The 27,728-nt window shown below is 42.0% G+C and overlaps 1 protein-coding gene across 1 annotated transcript; it reads left to right on the top strand.

Annotated features, from left to right (window-relative positions):
• Positions 1–139: 139 nt before the first annotated feature.
• On the top strand, positions 140–27,667 carry abca3b (ATP-binding cassette, sub-family A (ABC1), member 3b). Its single transcript, XM_061700458.1, has 31 exons — positions 140–406; positions 1,276–1,350; positions 3,307–3,553; positions 5,570–5,697; positions 6,613–6,778; positions 8,502–8,761; positions 8,874–8,990; positions 9,152–9,272; positions 12,345–12,518; positions 13,216–13,397; positions 14,378–14,524; positions 14,610–14,739; positions 15,506–15,660; positions 16,195–16,350; positions 16,431–16,641; positions 16,867–17,017; positions 17,096–17,194; positions 18,495–18,693; positions 18,772–19,078; positions 19,261–19,534; positions 19,664–19,868; positions 19,994–20,213; positions 20,356–20,514; positions 21,255–21,427; positions 21,968–22,102; positions 23,429–23,623; positions 24,253–24,440; positions 24,720–24,890; positions 25,685–25,881; positions 25,979–26,052; positions 27,191–27,667. Exons 2-31 carry the CDS (start codon positions 1,297–1,299, stop codon positions 27,320–27,322), a joined length of 5,127 nt encoding a protein of 1,708 aa, XP_061556442.1. The 5' UTR covers positions 140–406; positions 1,276–1,296; the 3' UTR covers positions 27,323–27,667.
• The last annotated feature ends 61 nt before the right edge of the window (positions 27,668–27,728 follow it).

Raw genomic sequence — 27,728 nt, 5'->3', positions numbered from 1 at the left:
ACGGCAATGACTAAAGCCAAATTTGTATGCAAACCAGAACGCGCCGTTGTCATCCAACCAATTCAGAGCGCCCAAGTCACGTGACTCCAGCGAGCCACGGGGGAGTCACGTGGTGCGTTGTGTTGACTCTTGGCTGTAATTTCACGCTGTGTCCACGAGCTCGCCACCTCTCAGCAGCTAGTGCGCCGTCATCGCGTCGCTAGCAGGCTGGCAGGCTGGCAGACTCGGAGGGCGAAACCCAGCGTTTGGGGGGAATGCGAATGCTTATGTTATAAGAGGAGCTCCGTTCAGAAGAAAGAAGAAGTACAGCCCCGCTGTGATGGTTTTCTTCAAATCAAATTAAGTCAACGGAGGAAAAGGAACCGCGAGTCTGTGACGTCCACTCGCCAAAACAACGATTTTTGGGGTAATTTCACACTTTACTCTTATAACAGTCCAATGAATGAATGTAGGTGAGTGTGTTGAACGGTAAAAGAGGCGACGTGTCCGCGAGACGGTACGCAATTCGGTGACTTTATTAGAGAGCACAGTGAGCTCCATCTTTAACATTCATCAAGGAGGAAGCCTGCGGGATTGACGAGCAGGTTTGTTATCCAATCAAGACGGCCTTAAAGCCGCTATGCGCCAATCAGGCAAGACCAAAGCGGGAACAAGGAGACTTCGCGTCTTGAACTAAACAAATATCAAGCCCTCAACAAAATATAGTTTTGATATTTGAGTGAGCAAGTAAATCAAGGGAATTTATTATTATTAGAGATGGTGTGTTGTCCAATCAAGACGACATTAAATCCAGGACTGGCCAATCAGAGAGGGCGAAGGCGGGGCTCGTGGCAACAAGGAAACGTTCACGTTTTGAGGAATTTTTGTTTATCTCTTGAGAATGCTAATAAAGAAGCAATCAGTTGGTAAACAATATTTTGTTATTGTACTGAAGTTAGTAGGGATTGTGTCAAAATCAAACTGGATAATGAAAGCTTTTGTCTGGTTGTTGTTGTTGTTTTTTTTTGTCATCTACACGTAATTTGTACCCACAAAAGACTGTTTCCCCGCATATTGGCATTCTTTCACTTCTCGCTTTTGTTTTTAAGAACCAGAAACCGAGATGGGAAACTTGACTTTAACTTGCGTTTTCATGTCGCTACGTACGTTTCGTGAAATTAAATTTGACTTTGTTTTTTCTCTCTCTCTCTCTTTCTCTCTCGCCGTCTCTGTCTCTCTGTCTCTCTCTCTCTCTCTCTCTCTTTTTTTTTTCCATCCTCGCTACTAACCTGACAGGAGTCCAGTAAACTGTTGAAAATGGCCATCGGGCGGCAGTTTGGACTCTTGGTGTGGAAAAACTACCTTCACCAGGTAAGTTGGAGAAAGGTGAACACGCACACATTCAAACTCATGTGAAACGGGCACACTTGATACCATTCAAAGAGGCTCTGATTAACTCCAAACAAAGTTCAGATGTTCTAGTAAGCTTTTTGTGGCATTTTCGTAGTCACATCATACAGCACTTGTCGTGCTCTGCAGACAGTTTTCACGGCATCGTACGGATTTCATTCTTCAAAGGTATCAGCCAGGAGAAGGGTACTAAAGAATTTCCGAGACAATAGACCGTGGAACACAATGAAGGCAATCGTCAAGTGGAGAAAATATGTCACAACAGTGACGTTACCAAGAACGGGACGTACCGCCAACATTCATGAAAAGATGAGAAGAAAACTAGTCAGGGAGAGGGAATTTCTGGCGAGTATTGGCTGTTGAGTGCGTGACAACAACAATGAGTAACGTGAGTTGGAATGTGACTGGTTCATTCTGAACACAGTCATAAGAGTAAAAGTAAAGAGTGACTACGTCATGAAGATAATGCATGAAATTCATCCTGAAACGGTGGCTGCGAGCACGTAAGGCTTTGTGCTCTTCTGAATGGTGCCTTTGCAATATCAGTTAAATGTTTGCACAATACGGCACATATTCCGATATGCACCGTGTTTTTATTTTTAGTTTTTTCTTGGTTTTTTTTGTTTGTTTTGTGGCGCAATGCTTGCTGCTCCATCAAATTGCGTCCCGAGCTCCTCGTGGCTCTCGTCTGGTTAAAAAAAAAACAAAAAAAACTCTGAATCTCAGTGCCGCTTCCGTGCTACCTCATTTGCATGACTAAAACATCATGTGTCGCCAGACCAGTTAAAAGGAGAGCTCGTATTTCTGGATGGCAATTAGCACTAAGGTGCAATCGAGGACAATAGCCGTTTAAAAAAAAAAAAAATAATAATAATGCAACATGGAGCCACAAAGTGCTCCACAGTTAAATATAGACCAATGTTTTATATAAGAATGGCGAATGCAGGCTTTCTATCCGTCCAAGGGGAAAAATAGCATTGATTGAAATGTGATCACATGACTGAATTAACTAAGTTGTGTGTTCCAGTCGCTCATCACAAGAACCCAATTATATGTGTACTTTCAAGTACTTTCAGGCTGTCGCCACTACTTAGGAAGCATTTCGGAAGGATCTGCGGCCATCATCTTTTGATTTGTACTTATCAAAAGCTCCTGTTTGAAATTAGGTTGCCTTTGTCGTGTTCGCTCTCTTCGCTTGTGACTTAACCTCTATAATTGAACCTTTGAAGTGATAAATCTCGGAGTCATCTTGCACTCTCTGTGAGCTGAAAAGTCATCTCTTTTCACTCATTGTGCAGCTATTACGTTACAACTTATCCTGCGTTACAGATAATTGGGGAAAATGGGAAGTTTCAGCCCTCCAGCAGGGAAAATTGTTCTTCAGAAACTCGCCACTTCATCGGAATGCATTGGACTGACGTAATAGAATAGTTGACTGCCATACTTTGACACAAAATGCTGTAAAACTGCCATATTTCCTCAGGTTGTGTCCCTCTAATACAATGTTTCTCAACATATATTGAGCCAAGGTGCATATTTGCTTTTGAAACGTTTGCAATAATTATATACGTTGAAATCATGATGAACTCTTCTCAATTTCCTTACAGATTTACTATCATAATTTTAAGACCAATTAAGTTCAATTGAATGATTTCGCGTGGCATAGTGGTTGGCAATCTGCATTAGGCCCGCCGCACACCGGGCGACGTAGCTAAATGCGACTGAACTGCACAATTGCAACCAAAAAAAAAAAAAAAGGAGTTGGCGACTTTTTTTTTGTTTTTAATGAAACGCTCAGCCCCAAGCGGGATATTTCCCACTCCCTCATAAGCCTCGAATGCGGCAAAATACTTCCTGTCATTATGTGGAACCTCTGACCAATAACGCCATGATCTCTATCTATGCCCCCGCCCCCAGAAACGTCAAATCCTGGTAACGCTGGTGGAGATCATCTTGCCCCTGCTGTTCTCCGGCATCCTCATCCTGCTACGCCAGAAGGTGCCTTTCAAGGACTTTCCCAACGCCACCTTCTACGAGAGCTTTCCGGTCGAAGCTTTACCCAGAAACTTCCTGAGGCACTTGCAGTTGGCGTACGTGCCCGCCAACTCCAGCGCGGTGCGGCAGGTGGCGGAGGACGTGCGACTCAACCTGGCCTTAGCCTCAGGTGGGTGGTGCTCCCCCATCCCTCCATCCCTTCCTTCCTTCCTTCGCCAAGTACCACCATCATGACCAACATTAAAATACAGTAGTGTAGTAGGCCCAAGCGTTCATTAAAAAAAAAAAAGTTTTATTCCTAACAGGTATGTCTAATTTATTATAAACCAATGTAACATTATGCACAATGTGAACATTAACACTGCGCTTAAATTTAGGAAACTAAACAGCTGTGTGTTATGATTCCATTAAAATGTATTGAACATAACATTTTATGGGCTTTGCAATTGAAATGCATGCTTAATGAACGAACATTTTTATAGTATGAAGCTCCTTTTGGTGTTCAGCATGATCTGAAATTGGATTAGACGCCTAATTTGGCTGCGCCAGCTCGACTGTCATGAGGGGGGGAAACGGATACTGCAGCCAGTTGACTCCTTTCTGATGCACAACTGGGAATACCGGTTCCTCTGGAAACCGGGTCAGGAGAGTAAACGCGCCACGCCCTGCTCTCATTTCACACCAGGAAAGAACGCCTGCATCCTTTTCCTCATATGCGTGCACGCTGACGGATAATTAAGTCGTAGTGCGAAGCGTGTGACTGCAGCTCGTCCTGTACACACCACAACGTCGCCCTAATGAACAATTAAGACGGCCCCGCCATTCCCAGAGCCGACGATTCTAAGAGCGAGGTTCAGAACGTGGCGCTCACTACGCACGAGAACAGCAAAATGGCACCTCGCTTGTTTTGTGTTGCGCCTTAAAACGCCTGCTAATATTTGAAATGTCACGTTCATGGTTTTGTAACTTCTTGATGTTTTTGGTTTTTTTCCATGGTATATTGCAAAATAACACGTGTAATCTTAAATCAGATTTTGGACTTGCCAGGACTTGTGTTGCTGAGAAAGAGAGGTTTTTACAGTACTTGTGTTGCGTCAAACACAGTGTCTGATTCTTTTTTTTTTTATTTATTTTTATTTTTTTTAGTAAATGACTAATATTATTTCCAGCAACCATGGTCATAAGAGATCCTCATGGTAGATGTTTCCCCAAACTATTCCTCAATAATAGTTGAAATCAAAGTAACTTATGTAATGTGTAAATGATATCTCGACATGGCTGTGTTATTTTATGCACTTATCAAATGCATGGGAGTGGAGGAGGGGGTGGGGGGGGGAATTGTACAGTGACTTTGTAGCCTGTATAAATGATTATGTCCTTCTCATGTAATAATTAATCCATTTTGTCTTTGGGTTTCCTTAAAAGTGCTTGTTGTCATTTATCGTTATTACTCTTATTGTAGCATTTTAATTAATTTAAAACAAATTCAACATCACTTTACTTTTGCGAAATCCAATTTATTAAATACATTTGTTAATGTTAATTGCTCCATTCACAATTAAAAAAAAGAAAAGAAATCGCACAATTAAAAAAAAAAAAAAGAAATCGTTTTACCTCTGATAAAAAGTTGAACAGCTTGTGTTGACTTTTGTGTAACAGTAAATAGAATAATCAATACAGTGTATATAAATAATAGATGAGATATTTTTAACAAAATGTGCACTTTCTGGAAATCCGGCCTCAGTCCATCAAATAGCAAACTAGCTTTTTAGTATTCGTCTCAGGCTGCAGTCATAGTGGGCACGCTTGAAGCGATGCAGCTGCTTTTCCTTGCTGTGTGTGTGTGTGTGTGTGTGTGTGTGTGTGTCTCTGTCTCTCTCTCTCTCTCTCTCGCTCGCTCTGTGGGTCTGACCCAGATTTAACCCAGACACCTGTGTGTACATAAAACCCCACCACACCTCGAATACCTGCATGTGTGTGTGTGTGTGTGTGTGTGTGTTATAAGTGCAATGTAAGTTACAGTTGAGAAATGCAGTTCTGGAACAAACAGAAATATGAGCTAATACAAAAAAAAAAAGAAAGCAGATTATGGCTTAATATTACTGCAGTAGTGATACGACCTGCACGGTGGGTGAGCGTTTGCTAAGATTGGTGTGATAAATCGTAATAATGTCGTCTTTTCTAGTGCATGGCTTTGAGTCTGAGAAGCACTTTGAGGACTATGTGAGGAATGACCCCCTGTCTGGACTTTTCCTGGCCGCCGTGGTGTTTGAGAAGCCCTGTTGTCGCAATGACGAGCCTTTGCCCCTTCAGGTATGAGCGCCACAAGGGCCACACGATATGGATCATCCAAAAAAAAATCTAAAGTAGACTCGCTTCATGCTTACTCTTTGCATCTAAATGCACTCTTCCTGCATTGAAGTCGGCCACAGCAGTGTTACATTTCCCTCCATCAGCAAGGTGCCAGCCGACACATTACGTAAACCTGTACTTGTAATGAGACGGCTGGATGTTGCAAAGATTCTGCCAGAGGAAAATTCATTTAACGTGTTTCTTACTGCAATTGTAGTTTGCTGTGGTGTAGAACTGCACGGCATTATAGGTTTAGTTCCAGCCCCGCGAAAAACCATTTTTGTAAAATGTTCTTTAATAAGAAAACTAGTCTATAGTAATGTACTTTATAAAAAAAAAAAAAACACTAAAACATAACATAGCTAAATAGAATGTAAAGAATGAAACAGTGTGGTATAGCACGGTCTGCACCAATGCCCACTGAAATAGTGCTCGCCTTGGCCACCAGGTGGCAGTAAAAAACACATACATAATACACAAAGTTTCACAGCTAAGTCACCAAATTGTGGGTTTTAGATTGCGGAATGTTGTCAATCATTAACAAGTGTGGGCCTGTGAAGCCCTTTGAAACTCTTTTTCCAAATAAGCGCTATGCAAATAAACTTGACTTGACTTCCGATGTCCGCTACTTCACATTGGAACAGAAACGGTGCAGCATCAAGGTGCCAATTTTCGTCTTAAAGTGGGATTTTTCAGCAGAGAGTGGATGCCTCCAAATTGTGTCAAAAAATTCAAATGCGATAATGGTTTCCATGTGTTGACAGAAAAATTAACAATGCCGGAAATGCCTCACTACCGTTCCATTTGTGCTTCGCCTCCTTTCAACAAGTATGTGAACGTTTTCCATTTCTCTTCCACACACACCCATGCATCCAGGTCAGCTACCACCTACGCTTCACCTTCACCCCTCGCAACGCCCCAACCAAAGAGAAGTCGGAGCTGGACCCCAACAGCGACTTGGACTGGCACACACTCAGCCTCTACCCGCTTTTTCAGCTGCCCGGCCCGAGAGAACAGTATGACATGGTTGGGGGAACACCTGGTGAGCGCTCTTCTTCTAATGGTGCTATGTATTTTCGCTCTGAATGCTGGATCGGGAAATAAAGCGCCCAGTTGTAGCGGACAAAACGGGTCCCGGAGGAGCACCAATTCTTTACTGGTCCATGGGGGAAGGCTCATGTAACAGTGCATCCAGAAAGTATTCACTGCGGTTTTCACAAAGCATGATGCTGCCACAACCATGTTTCACTGTAGGTATATGGATTTTACCAACATACCTTTTGGATAGATGGCCAAAAAGTTCAACCTTTGATTTCAATCAAACATAACAAAATTGCTCAAAGACGTGGAAAAAGGCATGCAAGAAAAATGTCAGGAAAAACCTACAAGAACAGCTGAAATGAATGTGTTTGGGATTCATTAAGAGGCATTTTAAATGGTGGCAGGTGTGTCTCCCATTTTGCGATGCGATTGGTTAATTCAAGGTCTAGGTTCTAAGTCGCATTAATGGTGCAAAATGTTTTGAGAGGATTTATGGTGGTCCTATTTTTTTTTTTTTACATTCCAAACACTTGACATTTAAACAGGGGTGTGTAGACTTTTTATATCCACTGCATATAGTCTGGAAGAAAGGCATGCCAAAAAAACTGAAAGCGATTAAAGCTACAAATTCCCTCTCCTTCCAGTTTCAATTAACGTAGGTGTAATTTTCTTGTGATAGCAAAACAATGTCCGTTTTGATTTAGATTATAATTACAAAAAAAACCACTGGAGAGATTTTTAACAGTCTGTTAAATTGGATTTTTCAAAATGAAAGCCTGCTCTTCAATTAGGATAGTGGCTTAACGTCATAAATTAAAGTGGCCTTAAAAAGTCCATTTTGATTTGACATCCCATCAGATGCGCTGCACTTAATCTCTGCAGCCTCTTGGAGCGAGAGGCCACGTTCCCATGGGAATTGCCATCCCGCACGTTTGGCGTGACCCCCCCCCCCCCCCCTCCCCCCCCCCGCGTTATCGAGCCTCGGCGCTCCCGCCGCGCACCGTGACATCTGCGAGGCGATCAGGCGCCATCCGTACACACGCTTTTCGGATGCTTTTGAGTGGCTACGGCGTGCTGAGCACAACTTGGAGATGCGTCGAATCCGTTTACGATGAGATGTGGGCCAGGTGTGAACAAACTATGCAAACTATGAGTAAAGGGGGGAAAAAAACATCTCTGGTCTCCATGTTTCTCTCTGTGCTCACTGTTTACAAATCAAAAGATTGTATTGTTGACGGTTGCCATAGTTTCCCTCAAGCTGCAGGATCTCTGTCTCCATCCAGAGTCGAGACTGCTGAACGTGCAAAAACTATGGGTGCGGATGTTGTTTGAATAACGGGTGTCTACTGTATGGACAAAAGTATTGGACACACGTGGCTGTCACTGATACAGGAAGTGAAAATGGGAGACAATAATAAGTTAGTCCCCCTTTTTAGGCTCTTCCGAGTTCTATTGTAAATATAGGTACCTCTCAATGAATTACAGTATATTAAAATTTATTCAGATGACATACCTCAGTAAATTGTGCAACAGAAGCCTGCAGGTGACTCTAAATTAACTGGATTTATTAACTGGAAAACGCAAACAGGACATAGCCTGAAGCCTCACACAGTTCCACTATAAATTTGAGAAAAAGAAATCGCATTAGTAGTCATCTGCAGGCTTCTGTTGCACAATTTATTGAGGTATGTCATCTGGTTAATCTGCTCCTTTTCTCCCGGAAGGTTATTACCGTGAGGGATTCCTTGCGGTGCAGCACGCCGTGGACAAAGCCATCATGCGCTCTTACAACAGAACCGCCGCCGACTCGCTTCTGGGACAGACCAGAGTGGTCCTGTCCCGCTTTCCGTACCCCGCCTTCATATACGACGTCTTCATCCTGGCCATTCAGAACCAACTGCCCCTGCTGCTGGTGCTCAGCTTCACCTACACGTCTCTCAACATAGTCCGAGCCGTGGTGCAGGAGAAAGAAAGGAAGCTGAAGGTGTGTGTCTCTTTTTTTTTTTTTTTATGCTCCATTTATGAGTACAAACCGCTGGCTAAGCCTTTTGTGTTTTCTTTGTTTGTTTTTGTCTGTACTCATTTGGGGATGTCAGGAGTACATGAGGATGATGGGACTCAGCAACTGGCTCCACTGGACTGCTTGGTTCCTCATGTTCTTCCTGTTCCTCTCAATCTCCGTCTTTTTTGTCACTCTGCTCCTTTGCATCCGGGTGAGTTTCGGTGGCATTTTGATGTCAAGGTGTGTTGCTGAAACTGTAATCTTAGAACTTGTCCACTAGGTCGAGAAACCTCACTACTAGTAGTCTTGGTGCACTTGTAGTCATTCTAACGGCTCCGTTTTGTAATGACAAGAACCGTATGTGTGCTGTAGGTAAGCCCCAACGGAGCAGTCCTGAGCTACAGTGACCCCACGCTGGTCTTTGTCTTTCTTCTGATCTTCACCGTGGCCACCATTAACTTCAGCTTCATGATCAGCACCTTCTTTTCACGAGGTGTGTGAAAATTGGCATATCACGCTAGCGTCAGGCAGAAACCTCGCATGTCCAAACATGTCCAAAAAAAAATCCCTTTTCAGGAAGTTATTAACATGGCATTTTCAACACTTTGATTGGTCAATAATTTTATCAAAATAACATAACATAATACACGTGCAGATTGACCAATAGTATCCATTTGTCCAAAAATATGACATTTGCTAAATTTGGACACAGATGGTTTCGGCCCAACGCCGGCGATTGTTATATGATTGATGGGGATTATTTTTTATTACCTTTTAATTCCAATTTGGAGCACTACGACTCAGTGTTTGGCACGTCTGCCTCGCAGTTCTGATGTTCTGGATTTGAATCTCGGCTGTGGGGTTCGCGTGTTCTCCCCGTGCTTGTGTGGGTTTTCCCTCAGTCGTCTGGCTACCTCTGACATTCTAAAAACACATTTGTTAGATATATTGACGACTGAATCCGCAATTGGCTGGCGACCAGTCCAAGGTTTCCGTTTAAAAAAAAAAAAAAAAAAAAAAAATATATATATATATATATATTTAAAAAAAAAATATATATATATATTTTTTTTTTTTTTTGGGAGAGAACAAAGGCGTCTTTTCCAGAATAAAGTATGACAAAAATACAGTAGTGTTTTGGAAATTCACTTGTTAAAGTATTACTTCTTTGTCCTTTGTTAAAATTAGACTTTACACCGATCTGATCGGCGTTAGCGGTATCGGCGGATAATTAGCATTTTATGCTGATCGACTGATCGGCTTTCATGTCATAAATGGCTGATCATCGATCGGCTCCGCACAAGACATTAAACTCCGCGTCTTCGTCGCGTATGAATCCAAAAGCTAGTTTATTTTTAGCCTCGTCACATGTCCTGTCGCGCAGTACTATAACTATCTGAGGGCCAATAAAGTTTTTTCAACCTCGTCGGTGAAAAAAAACACGTCGTCTGTGTGGGACTATTTTGCGGTGTCTCAGACAAACGAGGCGTAAGTTATTTGCAGTCTGTGCACAGCTGAAGTACGTCGTGGGGAACGCCATGTTCAACACAAATTTGATCGGGCACCTGAAGAATGTACACGACGAGCACGCCGCGTTCAAGCAACGCAGCGTCGGGGAAAGAAAAGTGTCAAACGGACTCAAAACTCTGGACAACACCCGTCCATATAGCTGGGACAGTGAGAAAGTTAGAGTAAGCATGTCATTAATAGTATTTATTAAAGTAATTTAATTACAGTAAGTTAGCACCCATTAGTTCTGTCAGTTGTAATGTTGATTTGACCTAAACTTATGTCAGTGGCCAATCCTTGAATGCCCCCTAGAGGTCATTGGTGTTTTAACTTTTGTCTAAAATGCTAGAGAATAATTTGAGCTGGGACGGACGGGCTCCAGCACGCCCGCAACCCTTGTGAGGATAAGCTGTACAGAAAATGGATGGATGGATGGATACAGTATACAGTACACAAGTATATACAATAAATGAACAAGTCTGGTAAATAGACACATTGCTCCATCTTGTGATCGGATCGGTGATCGGTTAAGTGAAATTAAATGTGTGGGTCGAAAAACATGCAGTTGGAGGTTTAAATGTCAATAATGACAAACTGTTAGCATCATGAGTGGTTCCTTGGAAACATTTCTCACCTGCAAGGGGTCCCTGAACCCAAATTTGAGAACCCTTACGAAAACACTTTTCATAATATATTTGCTAAAGGAGAACACCATTTCACAAAACCAATAATGCGTGGAAATCGGTGGCAATAATTGCAGCTGTTAAAACAAGCCGCCGAATAACATCAGAAGAAAAACAAGAACGTTTCTTTTCCTCAGAAATTGTTTGTGAGTGTTGGGATGTGACTGGAGGGCAATAAGGTAGATAAATGCATAACATTATATCACAGTCTTCCCTAGATACTCGTTTCACGTCTCAGTTGAGAAGCTAATTAAAATGACAGATAACAACTTTGCTAATTAGATTTCGGAGGGTAGTCAGTGTTGTGCTTGTCCACGTGTTGTCTGTTGCGTTAACGGCTGCCTCGGCATCGACGCCCAACACTCTTTTGCAAGCAGACTCCAAATGTCACAACTGCGGGAGGTCTTTTGACAGTTTCTTTTCGTCGCAAATGGAAGCGCTCGCTCTTTCGCTCCGCTCCGCCGTTAATTGTCTTGCACTCGAGTTTTTTTTGTAGCCTCGTCCTTTTCATCATATTGTGGGTGCGGTTGGTTGTTGTCAAGTTTAACACGTCCACTCTGTCATAGTGAAATGCCAGTTGATTAGAGGGGCATCGATTAATGTAATTTGATCTTTGTTTAATCGTTTAGAGACATTGTTTGACAAAATCTTTGGAATTTCAGCCTCTCAACAGTAAATATTCACAGATTTCTGTTGTACTCAATGAAAGCAGACAGATTATTATTGTTTAATGAAAATAAGACATTTGCCAAAATCTGCTTTGATTTTTTATTTTTTTTTTGGACTATTTTCTGACACGTAACAGACCAAACCAGTAACTGAATCATAAATCAATTAATGTTGGTGTATTTATTGCGCTGTCAATTTGAAATAATTTCCTGTTTTTTTGTTTTGTTTTTTAAATAAAAGGATATTTCAAATCGGATTGATTGATTAATCGAAAAAAAATAATCGACAGATTAATACATTTTATACAAATCATGAGTTGCAGACCTACTGCCTTACTCCGAAGCACGGATGTTTAGAGGGCATCCATTCGTAAGTGTCTTGTTAAAAAAAAAAAAAAAAAATGGCTGTCTTAACCATTTTTCCATTACACAAAGATCCCGCAAATGCATTTCAGACCAAAATCCCTTTTTAGTTTCTCATTTCGTTGCACTGCTGTGAACGCACAATAAGTGCATTCTATTCTATTGTGTTCTATTCTGTCGCTTTTCTTGGAACTGCATATTCTTTTGCGTCGGTAACCATGTCAACAGTATAGAAAGATGTCTTTCTTTCCACCTCTCATTTTCAGAGCTGGCTTAGTGAGTTTGATGGATATTTAGCATCCTCTCCCACTGTCCCTTTTTTTAATTAATTTATTTTTTCAGCCAACGTGGCAGCGGCGGCAGGGGGCTTCACGTATTTCATGAGCTATTTGCCTTATTTGTTCCTGTGGCCACGCTACGACCTTCTCAGCCATGCCCAGAAGGTGTCGGCCTGCCTTATCTCCAATGTGGCCATGGCCATGGGAGCGCAGCTTCTCGGGATGTTTGAAGGCAAAGGTGGGTCTGCCGCACACGTGGGCAAACGTTTGTGCTCAAGGGCCGCACGCAATTTTTAAAACGGAACATTATTTTTGGAGATGAGCTTGAAATATTTCTCAAATAGAACAGAATAAATTTGTATGTTTTCATAGTTGAATAAGAATTCATTGTCATTTTGAATTTTTTTACGTTTAATTCTAATGAATTAAGCAATCTATTAAAGTAAAATGAATGCATATTAACAGTAAGTGAATTTATTTTAATTTTAATAGTAATAATTTTAAATAATAATTATTGAACTAATTCTTTTCTAAACTAAACATTGATAATTGTACTTGTAGAGTTGTTTGTTTTGATAATACAAATTAATTGTATTAGAATTAGTTTGATTAGAATTAATTAACTAATTATTTGAAAGTTGAAAGTTTATTTTAACAATGAAATAATTCTTTTTAGAATGTATTAGAATTAGATTTAATTAACTACATATTTTTAGATGAATATTAAAATTATGTAAAATCGTTATTTACTCATAGCTTTGTACGTTATCATTTACAGTAGCTACGTAAACTAAATATTTGATGAGGTAAATGAAAAAAGAATAAATATAGTTTAATAAACACATTTTCAAAAGATTCAATCCCGGTGGGCTGATTATTATTTTTGTTTTACACGTCACATCCCATATGTTTTTTTTTTTCTCTCTCCTCCGCAGGAACAGGTATTCAGTGGTGTAACTTGTTTGATTCTGTGACGGTGGACGATGACTTCTCGCTGGCGCAGGTGATGGGCATGCTGGTTTTTGACGCCGTACTCTACGGCCTGGTGGCCTGGTACGTCGAGGCAGTTTTTCCCGGAGAGTACGGCGTGCCGCTGCCCGCATACTTCTTCGTACTGGTACGCGATGTTCATCTTCTCACGCACGCCCAAGCCCTAATGAGACAGATTCGATACAAAACTTGATGAAGAAAAGATGTATTCTGGTCCACTCTACAGTAAAAGAAAAACAACCATTCGCACCTTATGAGGTGGTGGAGAGAGGAGAAGCGGCAGTAAAACAGGCCAAAATCCAGATGTCAGGAAGTAAGGAAGGTCAAGAAACTAACTGCATACTAGGTATGGCTTAACCAAATGCAAGAGTGTAGAAATGAGTCTTAAGTCTATATTTATTAAACATTTCTGCAGAGGTAGCTGCTCTAATTTCTGCGGTTAGGGCATTCCAAAGTATGTGAGCCCAAATAGGGAATGCTCTTATTTTTAGCTCTCATGGTCATCAAAAGACCTGTGTGTGTGGGGGGGGCTTTATGCTAATGCACACTGTGACGAACCCCTCAGCACGGGGAAAACATGAAAAATCCACTCAGAGTTGTTCCAACAGAGATTTGAACCAGGATTTCCTGACTGAGACAGACGTGTTAAACACTATTTCACTGTGCTGCCCCGTAAAATAGGGTTTTCCAAAATGAAAAATGATCCGTATCTTTCATCCCATCATTCAAAGGTGACTGTAGATGAGGTAGATGCACGTAGTTTAGTGCAAGCTGCAATCACTGTAAAAAGGTATTAAAAATATAATTTCCAAACTATTTAGAAAACGGTGATTATAATATTGAACCTGTATCGCCCAGTCCTAGTTGCCATATTTGATGAAAGTCAAGTTACAAGTATGGCTTGTAAAAAATATATGTATATATACATATGTACATGAATAATCCTTTGTAAGTAAATTAAGCCTGGCTATGGAGTGATATTGTGATGTCTTGACGCTTCGAAGGACTTTGCTTCGTCCGCAATGGATGGAATGTACGCTAATGAGTTTTGTTCATCGTTTTGAATTTGCCACCAACTGACTGCAAACTCATCTTTCCCACGTGCAGCCTTCCTATTGGTGCAGCAGCCCTCACATGGCTCTGGTGAACGAGAAAGAGGAAGAGGAGGATGCCGAAAAGGCTCTGAAAGGAGAGTTTATAGAGGAGGAGCCAAACGGAGTCGTCTCCGGGATCAAGATTAAGCACCTTGCCAAGGCGAGGATCGTCGACAGTATTTATTTTTTATTTTTTTGAAAGTCAAATATCTGTGCTTGAATAATTTGTTCCCGTCCAATAACAGGAGTTCAGAGTGGGCAACAAAACCCGCAAAGCCGTGCGGGATCTCACGCTGAACATGTTCGAGGGGCAGATCACGGTGCTGTTAGGACACAACGGTGCCGGCAAGACCACCACACTGTCCATGTTGACAGGTGACCAATTGGGACAGATTTCAAACATGTTGTTATATTAGTTGGCATTACATGAACATGTGCAATGACACAAAATGTTTTCGATATTCGTTCACCTACGCATCACAGATTTGTGGAGGTGGAATCCCCGCTATATTGCGGATATCTTCTGTTTACAGAAGTAGTCCCCAACCGGTCCGCGGGCCGCTTGTTTCTTTTTGTATATCATCAATTTTGACTTATAGTGAGTTGGTCTGCAAGACTGGAACGGAACGCCTCCCCTGCCAAGAACAGGGGTTCCACCTAGGGAGTCGTAATGATGACCGCATCGCTTCATGAGCCTGTCTTTCAATCTAATGCACCCATCTACTTTGGAACAGGGTCAGTCTGACCTCATCCTACCACAAGAACTGTTCGAAGTGCTCCAATTGTTATGTTCCCGAGTAAATTGAAGACTTTTCCCCATTAGCCTCACTGAAGTGTTTTGTTTTTTAAGGCTTTGGAGCTGAACAGCAATGATTTGGTGTTCTTCTCACATGCGAAAACACTTCTATCTTTATGGTTAAACCTAGCTGTGAGGTTGTTGTTGGTTTTTCCCAACCACTATAGCATTTCTTCCTGGAAGATGATGCTTCACCACTCCCCTTGCAGCTTTTAATAATATAATGTGAGGAATTTCAGCAGTCTCATTCTTACTTGTTTTCCAACAATGTAACCCTCCCCAAACAGTGTACCGTGTTGTACAATAATCGAGATTTTAGTGAGTCTGCTTCCTTGGTCTTCGCAGGTCTTTTCACTCCCACCAGCGGGAGGGCTTACATCAACGGATACGACATCAGTCAGGACATGGCTCTGATCCGACGCAGTCTCGGACTCTGTCCCCAGCACGAAGTTCTGTTCGACAATCTAACCGTGACGGAGCATTTGCTTTTCTACGCGCAGGTACTCGCACTTATGTTAATGCACACTGTGACGAAACCCCTTCATCAAGTAGTCTAGGGCAGTGATTCTCAAAATGGCGTCCACAAGCAGTCATTTGTGGATTTGCAGTAAGCCAGGTCGTATACCTGCAGGACAGGTGCACCAATAAAACAAACTTAGTAAACCAATAACAATTATTATTATTATTTTTAAACCTGCGGTACAGATTGCGACGTGAAATAATACAGGATTAGTGATGGGGAAGTTCATTTTCAATGTAAACTAATGCAAAGTTCAGTTCATTCTTCCAAAAATGAACTAGTTCAGTTCATCGGTCATATTTCAAGATTTTGAACTAAGTTCACTAGCTCAAAAACAAACTAGTTCATAGTTACCCTCAAGATACTGGCATTTCGTTTCCCCCTTGCTGCCACCCATTCAGTCCGCACTAGTAGCCAGTGAAGTCGTTCAACCCCTACTAGTCCTTTTTAAAATAAGTGTCTCCTCTGGATGCAAAAAGTTGGATGGATGCGATACATGTGCTGTGTGATTCAGCTGAAAGGCTTCTTCAAAGACAAGATTCCAGACGAGGTGGACAGAATAATCCGCATCCTCCAACTTGAAGACAAGCGACACGCGCGCTCCAAGACGCTGTCAGGTGGCATGAAGAGAAAACTCTCCATTGGCATCGCCCTCATTGGCGACTCCAAGGTTAGGGATCACTCACGACGTCCGGTGATGTGTTTTATCCATCCATTCTTCCGCTTTAAATTCCTCTTTTTGTGATCCAGGTGGTGATGTTAGACGAGCCCACGTCCGGTATGGACCCGTCGGCCCGACGTGCCACGTGGGACCTTCTGCAGGGCGAGAAGAGGGGACGCACCATCCTGCTCACTACGCACTTCATGGACGAGGCCGACCTGCTCGGCGACCGCATCGCCATCATGGCCGGCGGGGAGCTGCAGTGCTGCGGCTCGCCGCTTTTCCTCAAGAACAAATATGGTGAGAACTAGAGGTTGCACGACTTCAGATGTATTTATTTTATTTTAAAGAGCTCTAATTTTAAAATATTTATTTGTAGACGAAGGTCAGCACTGGGGTCGTAGTGGTTAGGACATTGCCTCAGCGTTAGAGGGTTCTGGGTTCGGGTCTCGGCTGCCGCCCTCCTGTGTGGCGTTTGCATGTTCTCCTTCGTGTTTGACGATGAATTATTTCTGTGCTTCTCAGGTGCCGGCTACCACATGGTGATAGTAAAAGAGGCCCAGTGTAACGTGTCCGAGATCACCCGCCTCGTGCACCTGTACGTTCCGAACGCCACAATGGAGAGCAGCGCAGGGGCCGAGCTGTCTTACATCCTCCCGAAGGAAAGCACCAGCAGGTTGGTCATGCGGGCCCGGTTTTGAAAAAAAATCGGAAAAGTCACAATAATCCAGTATGATGCTGCTTTTTCTCTCAGGTTTGAGCTGCTGTTCGCCGAGCTGGAGATGAACAGGGACGAGCTGGGCATCGCGAGCTACGGCGCATCTGTCACCACTATGGAGGAGGTGTTTCTCAGGTCGGAATTACAGTTAAAACATTTTTTTACAATCGCCTATAATAAAAGTTCCAACTGTTCTTTTAGAGCCCGCGATATATACAGCGGATATAAAATGTCTACACACCCCTGTTCAAAAGACAGCTTTTTCTGGTATTAAAAAAATATATCACTTTAAAAAACATAATAATAATTTTTGACCTATGACCTGTATGTGCTAATTGAAAACAATGTAGTCTTTTTTTTTAGAGGGGAAGGAAAAATAACATAATGTGGTTGCACAAGTCTGCACACTCTCCTCAGAATTAACCAATCACGTTCAAAATCATGTGACACGAGAGTCGACACATTTGAAGCCTCTGATTAACACCAAATAAAGTTCAGATGTGCTAGTAGGCTTTTCATGACATCCCTTTTCCTGACTCCCATTTAGTTTAGTGTGAGAATTGATTGTATTCAGTGAAAAAAAGTTGTTGTTGTTGTTAATTACCCCAACTTCTAAATTCAATATTTTAGAGCTGTAATTGCAATACCGTGAAGCTGTGATATTTTTGCTCAAAGTGGTCCTACTGTCAGAATGTGATACTAGCCCATGCCTGGTTGTACCAGTCAAAGGACAAAGCAATAGCTATTCTAGGAAAGTTTCCACTTGTGTGTACATAATTTTCCTCTGCATTTTGGTTCATGCTGCTTAATTCCGCCTCCTGTGTACTGTCCGCGTGCATCTATGGCAACAATTGACCGCGTTCCCTCTGTGGTGGGCTAAGATTGCGTGCCGCTTCGGCTAGCACCACATAACATTATAATTGGTGCTGTTGCGAATGTTTTCCCGCCCTTCTCTTATTATCGGCAAGTCCAGCTGGGAAAGCATCAGTGGACGTGCGCGCATGTTTAAATGCCCAATATCAAACGTGACCATCTGTTTTGGAACGGGAATGTTCCTTTTACTTTGTTATTGTGGCTTTATCCAGCACCTGCCCTTGTTAGCTGGGATGTGTCGTATATACAGTCTAGATACAGCTCGCCATCTGAGGTCCAAATGCATCTGCTGTGGCAATATTTTCTGTTACTGTCGTGCATCTATCAATTTTCTTAATGAGAGAATGATAATGATAATTGACAGGAGGTATCTAAATCTACCTTTCTGTCTAGCTCTCTCTCTCTCTCTCGCTATCTGAGCCTCTAATTGTTGACAGTTACTTGAAACAAAGTGGAAAATAACCTTGGCTTACGAGCCACTTGCTGCTTCACCAAGTCTAAATAGGTTCATCGTCATCCCTTATTGAGCGTTGTATGGAGAGCTTCTGCCTTGTGTGTTCAGAGTGGGAAAATTGGTGGATTCCAGTTTGGACATCCAGGCAATCCAACTGCCTGCCCTGCAGTACCAGCACGAGAGACGCTCGCACGACTGGACGACGGACGACGCCAGCAGCATCAGCGGGATGACCGACATCACAGACTTCACCGACAGCGGCACTCTCATCTCCGAGGACTGCTCCAACATCAAACTGAACACAGGGGTGAGATGATGAGAAATAAAGCCAAATCCCTCATTGGAGAGTTTTTGGCAAAAGCTTTTCTTTTCTCCCCTCCGTTAGGCGAGACTTTACCTGCAACAGTTTTACGCCATGTTCCTGAAGAGGGCGCTGTATAGCTGGAGAAACTGGAAGGTGATGGTGGCTCAGTTTCTCATCCCCTTGGTGTTCACCGTCATGGCATTAGTTGTGGCGCGTGCCTTTCCCAACCACAAGAACGCCCCTCAGATGGGACTGGAGCTGGGTCGTTACGGCCCCACTAGGGTCCCCGTCGCTCTTCAGACGGGGGCGGGCGCCCTGGCCTCCGCCCTGGCCAACGCTTACGGCCTGCAGATCCACACGCAGCACGGACAACTCATTAACGTCACGGGTAAGCATTGTGAAAAAGCCATGAATGGTTCTTAGCTTAACTCTGTTGTTTTGGAGAAAGTAGGTAATATCTTATTATAAACTTTCAAATGATAGTACCTATTTATAGATATTTTTTTCACAATTTGGAAGCAACTTTACCAACTCTGCTGAATATTTCTTCTCCCCCTCCTGTCTTCTCAGACTTTACCGATTACATCCTGACCCAGGCGGAGGAAGAGGGCGGCAGCTTTAACGAACGCTGCGTGGTGGGCGCCGCGTTCCGCGGGAGCGGCAAGCACTTTGCCGAGGCGACGGCGTACTTCAACAACGAGGGCTACCACACGCCCGCCACGGCTCTCATGATGGTGGACAACGCTCTGTTCAGACTGCTCGCCGGGACCAACGCTTCCATCCACGCGGGAAACTACCCGATGCCGCGCAACCTCTCCGAGGCCGCCCAGAGCGAGCTCGCTGAGTACGTACCGCTCGACGGGACCCCGATTCCCTTTAAGTGACTTTTTTTTTTTTTTTTTTTTTTTTTTGATTGCTCTTCAATTTCCTTCCTTCAGCAACCTCCTGCTAATCACTCTCTCTCTTTCTCTAGGGGAAAGACAGGCTTTATCATCGCCATCAACCTAATGTACGGGATGGCTTCACTGTCCAGCACCTTTGCACTTCTGCTCGTCACCGAATCGGCCGTCAAGTCCAAGCACGTGCAGAAGGTCAGCGGTGTCTACCTGTCCAACTTCTGGTTCTCGGCGCTGCTGTGGGACCTGGTCAACTTCCTGCTGCCGTGCCTTCTCATGTTGGTCAGTAATGGGCTTTATAATACAGTATTTCCCCGCTCATTCGCGGTTCACCATTGACTACACTCATCAGCGTGTTAAGACTTTGTATTACTGTTATTATATCAACATCATTATTCCTCTGGCAGGCCGTGTTCCAGGCCTTCAGCCTGAATGCCTTCATAAAGGACAACCGCCTGGTGGACGTGCTGCTGATGCTCCTGCTGTACGGCTGGGCCGTGGTGCCGCTCATGTACTTGCTCAGCTTCCTCTTCTCCTCCGCCGCCACCGCTTACACCCGCCTCACCATCTTCAACATGATCTCCGGCACCGCCACCTTCCTGACCGTCACTATCATGACCATCCCAGGTCAGAGAGAGAACGGGTTTGGAATGTCCAAACCAAACATTTTTTTTTTTGACTAAATTCACATATTGAATCAGAGGAAACAAGCGTGCAGAGTGTAAAACATGCAATAAAATAATTGAAAATAATTTTCCTTTTTCTCCAGAGTTGAACTTACGGAACTTGTCCCACTTACTGGACAAGGTCTTCCTGATCTTTCCAAACTATTGTTTGGGAATGTCCTTCTCTCAGTTCTACCAAAACTACGAGTTCATGTCATTTTGCACGTCCAACCCAGTCACCCAAGCCATCTGCAAGTACTTAAGTAAGTTATAATATATATATATATATATATAATATTTTTTTTTTTGTATTGTGTGTGTGCTCCGTATTGTAACAAGCAATAAATTCATAGACTTCACGGCTATATTCCTTAATTAGCTACATGGGCTTGCTTAATAGGAGGTTATTAGTACATTTGTTGAAGTACAGTACATGCTTTGAATTTTAACAAGAATACTATGTGCTACTCGCACTCTATTTTTTGAGATGGATATGTTGAAGAATTAGTGAGTCTTCATTACAATCACAATCCAAATACTTCATTGACCGCACGGTTTGTTGACTCTAATACGTAATAAGTCAAAATTATTGCACTTGATTTATTTAGAAATTAGTACAAATGTTGGTGATTGAAGACAGAAAAAATGAGCAGAAAAGAATAAAAAAAGGTTTAACCTATATTATAAGGACAATTGTTTATGATGTCATATTTCTTAACTATCGACACAAGCGTTTCTTAAAGTGTACCACGTGAGCTTCCTCTAGTGGTATGGGAAGGAATCATTAAATTAAACTTGTGTTCAAACTGTGCATAATGTTACAGTGGCGTAAATATATATATTTTTATAGTCTATTTGTTTTTATAGTTCAGTTGTATTTACCTGTTAAGCACAATCAATTTTGATTAAATTTTTTAGGATTGTTTGTTTTCAAACATTTATTCAGGTACAATTTTTGTGTTTTTCGTATAAGCATTTTTGCTTCCCGTTTCGCTCATGTTAGATATCACATACCAAACCAACTACTTCTCCATGTCCGAACCTGGCGTGGGACGTTTCATGGTGGCCTTCTCGATACAAGGGTTTGTCTTCATCGTTCTGCTGTTCGTCATCGAGCTGCAGTGTGTCCGTTCTCTCCGGCGATTCCTCTCTGACCTGTGCAGGAGGCGAAAACAGGTAGTGATTGTGGAGGTGTGGGGTGGAAAAGCACTGGACAAAGCATTCGGTTATTCACTACACTTTTTATGTAAGTTCATCATAGCAACAATTTGCAAATAGTAGACACTCCCCCTAAAAATGTTTAGAATCGCCTATATTCATAGTTGAAACCGTTAATATACTCCAAAATACAATCCCAAAACACTTCTATTATTTGGAACTCATCTTATTATTACCCTGACAAATAAATGTCTTGCAGATGATATCATTTGGAAAGCTTGAGGAGGCTTGGCATGAATGTTGCCGCTTTGCAACCCATGAAAATACAAATTATTACTTTGTCTTAATTTTATAGGACTATAGCCATACTCGTATGAAAAAGAAGAGGTCACATTATTATAAAAGACTTAAAACTAACAATATAATTGTAATATTCCGAGAAAATTATGCTTTGTAACAAAGCATGCTTTTTTTTAATTGTAATTATTTTTTAAGCAATGTTTTGTTGCCAATTTGCAAATTGGCGCGAGTTCACTGCAATCCCATTTTGTGTGTCAGTTATCTTTCATCGGAGATGCGGCGCTGCTCCCAGAGGACAGAGATGTGGCAGATGAGAGGAAGCGGGTTCTTGAGTGCCAGCCCATGGTGGAGTCCATGGTCGGGAGCCCCCTCATTCTGCAAGAGCTCAGCAAGGTGTGCAACACTGGGTTTCATGCCTTGTTTGTGTGAATTGGAATGTTTATTTTTCTCAAGTGTGTGACAACATAGTAAAGTGACATTCGTGCAGCGTTCAACACCGCTGGGAAGTGGGAAATGTTCATTTGCAAGGTCTATAACTTCAACACTGATGAGCTTGTTTTCAGTTTCTTTGTGAAGCGATAAATGGACTGTAATGCATAACTTTATATATACGGACCAATTTCCATCCCTTATACGACTATATTTAGTATAACTAATTATAACAAATAATGTGTTTCATATATATATAATAACACATTACTATTTACTGACATCAGTAAATTTATAAGTTGGACATACAAAGGTGATTTTATAAGCTAGCTACAGCATCTATTTATCTTTTTAGGTAGTTTTGTGACAGATGCTAACGTTAGCTGACATATCTGGCTCCAAATAATAAAACAAATGCTAGCTAGTTAACACATATTCCATCTAACTTATCTATCCATCATATATGTATTTATATATCTGTTTATCTGTCTTATCTTGATTGCTATTTACATTGCTAATACTGAAGCTAGCTGAAATATTTTGCAACATTAAAAATTGCAAGCTAGTTTACACATTCTAAAGAGCTTTTAATCTATCCATATCTGTCTTGATCTGCTTATCAGTCCATCTATGTTGTTGTATAGTTATGTTGCTAATGCTTAAGTTAGCTGACATAAATTGCTGAAAATAATACAAATAATTAATTGTTAACATACATTCCATCCAGCTATTTATCTCATTACTGTATCTTCTTAGCTAATTACATTGCCAATGCAAAAATTAGCTGACATATATATATATATATATATATATATATATATATATATATATATATATATGTATATTGTTTAAAAAAGATGTGTAGTCATCACATGTTCCATTTAGATCTCTGGCTGTCTATCTTGCTAGCGATTTACGTTGCTAATTCGGAAGCTTAGCTAACTGAGGTATTTTGCTCACAAAATTAAAAAAGTTAACATTCTGTCTGTCTATCTGGTTAGCTAGTTACGGTGCTAAAGCAAGCTGAAGTATCATACGCTCAAATTAAAAAAAATGCAAATGAGTTAACACAGCTATCCATATGTCCATCCAGCCATTGAATCTTATTAGCTCATTAGTTTCTGAGTAAAATATCAATGCATTGTTGCAGTTTGTTGATTGCTTCGCTGTGCTTAAAAAGCTTTTATTATTTAAGTCTTTTATTGCATCTCTGTCACTCCGAATGCACATTTCCTCTGAGAGGTTGTAAATTTCCTACTTTTCCCCCTAAGGATTTGCCTTCCTTCTCAGGTGTACAGCAGCGGGCAGACACTTCTTGCTGTGGACCGCTTGTCTCTGGCTGTGGGTAAAGGAGAATGCTTTGGTCTGCTGGGCTTCAACGGTGCAGGGAAGACCACCACCTTCAAGATGCTGACTGGCGACGAGAGCGTGACATCCGGGGATGCCTACATTGACGGATACAGTATCTTGAGAGACATTAAGAAGGTGGGCGACGTCCATTGTAAAAGTGGGATACAGTGAATCCCTGCATATTTGCGGCATTCGCAAACTCACCTATTCACTGTTTTTGTGCTTTGACCGAAGCATTAAGTGTATTGTACTACTGTGTATTGAAGTGAGTTGAGGAGCGTCAATGAGACAAAGGTAGTGCCTTACGAGCAAGATACTTGCATTAGCTTTAGCTTACACAAGCTAACTAATTAACAAGATGAAAAGATAGATAAGCTATATACGGTAAGTATGGATACATTGATATATAGCTGGATAGAATGTGTGTGAACCTGCTCTCGATTTTTTATTTTGCGAGCGAGCTACCTCCGCTAGCTTTAGCATTAGCTAACGAGATATATAGATATCAAATGTGTATTGACTTGCTAAGCATTTTAAATAATTTAGCAACCAAGATACCCGAGTTATCTTTAGAGTCAGCAGTGTACTAGGTAACCAGATGGATGGAGACGTATATATGATGGATTTTGAGACAAGTGTCTTAATACGCATTGCATGTATACATTTCAAACTCTGTATTAAATGTAGAATGTGTAAATGGGCCTATACGTCTGCTTCTAATGCAGATTTGCCGCGTTTAAATGCATTTATATCATGCTGTATAGGTGCAACAGCGCATTGGTTACTGTCCTCAATTTGACGCCGTGTTGGACCACATGACGGGCAGGGAAACCCTGAGCATGTACGCCAGGCTGCGAGGAATACCCGAAAAGTACGTGTCGGGCTGCGTGGAGAACGTGCTGAGGTCTCTGCTGCTGGAGCCGCACGCGGATAAACTCGTACGCAGCTTCAGGTGAGACTAAATATCAATGTTTTTTTTGTTTTTGTTTTTTATAAACGATACAAAGTTTGACCTAGGGCTTCAAATTAAGTAACCAGCAATTTTCTGATTTTAATAGAAATCGTTTGTTAGTGCAAACAATGCATGTCGGGGAGGACGTGCTTTGATTTATAGGAGCACCTAAAAAAATCTCCCCCGAACAAAATCATCCTAAACAATAAACTCAGATGAATCTAAAAGCTAGCACAAGTAGCTAATGTAGCACGTGTAATTGCTGCAATGCACACCCAGCGGTGGCAATAAGCGGAAGCTGAGCGCCGGCATGGCTCTCATTGGTGGACCTCCGGTCATCTTCCTGGATGAGCCCTCCACCGGGATGGATCCTGTTGCCAGGAGACTGCTGTGGGATGCTGTGACGCGCACGCGGGAGTCTGGCAAGGCCATCATCATCACATCGCATAGGTGAGCGAGCCTCGAAGGGCGTACTGGCTTAGAGCCATGAGTGATGCAATAAATAAAACCATGAGCTGACTCAGAAGGTTATATATGTCTGTGTGTGTGTTCTAAGTTTTCGTTTTTAATTTTCGAAATGGTTTATAATTCAGTTGTGTTTAGTTAACCAATTATCTAATAAATTAAATGAAAATATATTAAATTGGCAGTATGTGTAGCATTGTTAATTTTAATATTTGTTTTGTTATTCACAATAAATTACCCTGTTAATTAATCCGATAAATAAATAAAAAATACATTTTAATAAGCCCATTTTGGGGTGGAAAGACAAATGAATAATAAGAAATATGAGAGGAGTTTTGATCATATAAATGCTCGGTTGGCCAGATTGAAGAACGGAGAGGGCCATACTTTGCACACCCATGTGCTGGACCATTTGAACCGTGCTTATGCCCACTGGACAGCTAAAGTCAGACACGTTTAGCTCATGTGAGTGCTCAAGCTCAGTACACTTTGGTAGACAGAATAGTTGGGACATCATTGGTCAACTTTGATGTGTCATACAGTTACTGTCCTTGCCAGTTTTTCATAGTAACTGACACCAAGCATACTATAAATAAATGCAGTGACTTGAAATAATCTACAAAGTAAACAAAATAAAAAAGAAACTAATTGGGGTCGCCAGTTGTTAATGATAACATCCACTTTGCACAATTAAAACAAACAGAAGGACTCGAAATAATCAAGAAGTCAGGAAAGTTGCGGTGTGTCTTGTGTCTGACCAAACGTGCTTCCTCCCGCAGTATGGAGGAATGCGAGGCGCTGTGCACCAGACTGGCCGTGATGGTCAACGGGCAGTTCAAGTGCCTCGGGAGTCCGCAGCACCTGAAGAGCAAGTTCGGCAGCGGCTACACGCTGCTGGCTAAAGTGCACGTAGAGGCCGAGTTGGAGGACAGTGACCTTAAGCTTTTTAAAGACTTCATCGAAAGCACCTTCCCAGGTCCGACCTTGAATGAACAGAAATTCTTCACTTCGTCCTCTTTTTGTCACTATTTGGTGGCTTCATACATTGAGCCGTGATTCGTCCTCTCTTACAGGAAGTCAACTGAAGGATGAACACCAGGGAATGGTCCACTATCACTTGATGGACAGGACGCTAACCTGGGCCCAGGTAGTGTAAACAGTCAAATGTGCACCTGAGCTTGGGTTAAAGTTCCCTCATTTGATGAGATCCAATGCAAACCGTAAGCCAGTGCTTCGTAATGAGGCGTGTTTGTAATAGTGGTACCTTGAGATATGAGTTTAATTTTTTCTGTGACCGTGCTCATAACTTAAAATACTCATCTCAAATCCTCTTTCCTCACTGAAACGAATGAAAATCCCATTAATCCGTTTCAGCCAACAAAACTTTTTGGAGTGTTTTTAATAAGAAAAACATCTCTCAATAATATTGTACTTTATAAAAAAAAACATACAGTAATGACATAACTAAAAGAACGTAAAGAATTAAACAGTTTTTGCCTTTTTTTGCTTCAATTCATTGGACAATTCTGCTCCTTCATTGTTGTTCGTTGTCTGCCCAAACGGCTGCTCGTTGTGCAGTGAGTTGACTTGAATTCACTGCCACCAGGCGGCGCTCTTTGCTCACAAGTCAACGCAAAAACAATTGTCTGAAGGACGGGTTGTAAGTTGGGTCACTCGAATCACAAGGCAGCACTGTATTTAAGAGGGAAAAATATTATTACCGCTCAGTATGTTGTAGCGCCGGCACGGTGGCCGACTGGTTAGCACATCAGCCTCACAGTTCTGGGGACCGGTATTCAAATCCCGCCCCCGCCTGTGTGGAGTTTGCATGTTCTGCCCGTGCTTGGGTGGGTTTTCTCCGGGCACTCCGGTTTCCTCCCGCATCCCAAAAACATGCGTGGTAGGTTGATTGGAGACTCTAAATTGCCAGTAGGTGTGAATGTGAGTGCAAATAGTTGTTTGTTTCTATGTGCCCTGCGATTGGCTGACGACCAGTTCAGGGTGTACCCTGCCTCTCGCCCGGAGATAGCTTTGATAGGCTCCAGCACGCCCGCGACCCTAGTGAGGATAAGCGATAAAGAAAATGGATGGAGTATGTTGTCGCAATAAGAAACATATTATTAAACATATTATTAAGGGGTAAGGTGTTTATTAATGGTCCTGATTTTTTACAATGCATTTTTATGATCAAGTAATGCCCTCAAATAATATATTGTTGTTAAATGAAGGAATTGTAGTTAATATGAAAATCTAAAAACCTCACGCCCTATGTGTCCTTTCTGAAGGTGTTTGGCACCCTGGAGGCAGCCAAGGAGAAGTACAACATCGAGGACTACTGCGTGAGCCAGATCTCACTGGAGCAGGTCTTCCTCAGCTTTGCTCAGTTCCAACACTGCACGGAAAGCAGGAGGAAGTAAGGCCCGACCCTAAACCTGTTCGACACCCATCCGACATCCGTCTGTCCTTTCCCCTTATTCTTGTGTGCGTGCATGTGTGAGTGACTAAATGGACTTGACACTGGCAGTCTGCCATTGCGCCACACCACAGTTGCGTAACAGACTGGGAGTGGTTTGGATTCTCAGCGCTGCCCCTTTTTATTATCTTTTTAGTAAGTTCAAAGGCAATGATATCATGCATTGCTGTGGAGTTGCGTCCAAGTGTGTTTGTTTGTGTGTACGTGTATAATTTAAAATCTTATTTTAAGACGTGATCATGTTTCAAAGGACTTATGGAGGACAAAAAATAAAAACAAACCACTGTTGGATATGTTAATGATTGTTGCACACCTCAAAGCCTTATCTAACCAATGAGGGTTATTTCTTG

This window comes from Phycodurus eques, chromosome 16 (genome assembly GCF_024500275.1).
Source record: "Phycodurus eques isolate BA_2022a chromosome 16, UOR_Pequ_1.1, whole genome shotgun sequence".
In the NCBI taxonomy this organism is placed as follows: domain Eukaryota; kingdom Metazoa; phylum Chordata; class Actinopteri; order Syngnathiformes; family Syngnathidae; genus Phycodurus; species Phycodurus eques.
The sequence above is the reverse complement of the archived record's forward strand: the minus strand, read 5'-3'. Positions and strand labels throughout refer to the sequence as shown.

Bases quoted from the DNA above. Each gene is read 5' to 3' on its own strand.
- abca3b (XM_061700458.1), top strand. From the start codon at position 1,297: ATGGCCATCGGGCGGCAGTTTGGACTCTTGGTGTGGAAAAACTACCTT. The intron at 8,762-8,873 runs GTGTGTGTCTCT...TGGGGATGTCAG, and splicing joins AGAAAGAAAGGAAGCTGAAG to GAGTACATGAGGATGATGGG. The intron at 19,535-19,663 runs GTACGTACCGCT...CTCTTTCTCTAG, and splicing joins GCCCAGAGCGAGCTCGCTGA to GGGAAAGACAGGCTTTATCA.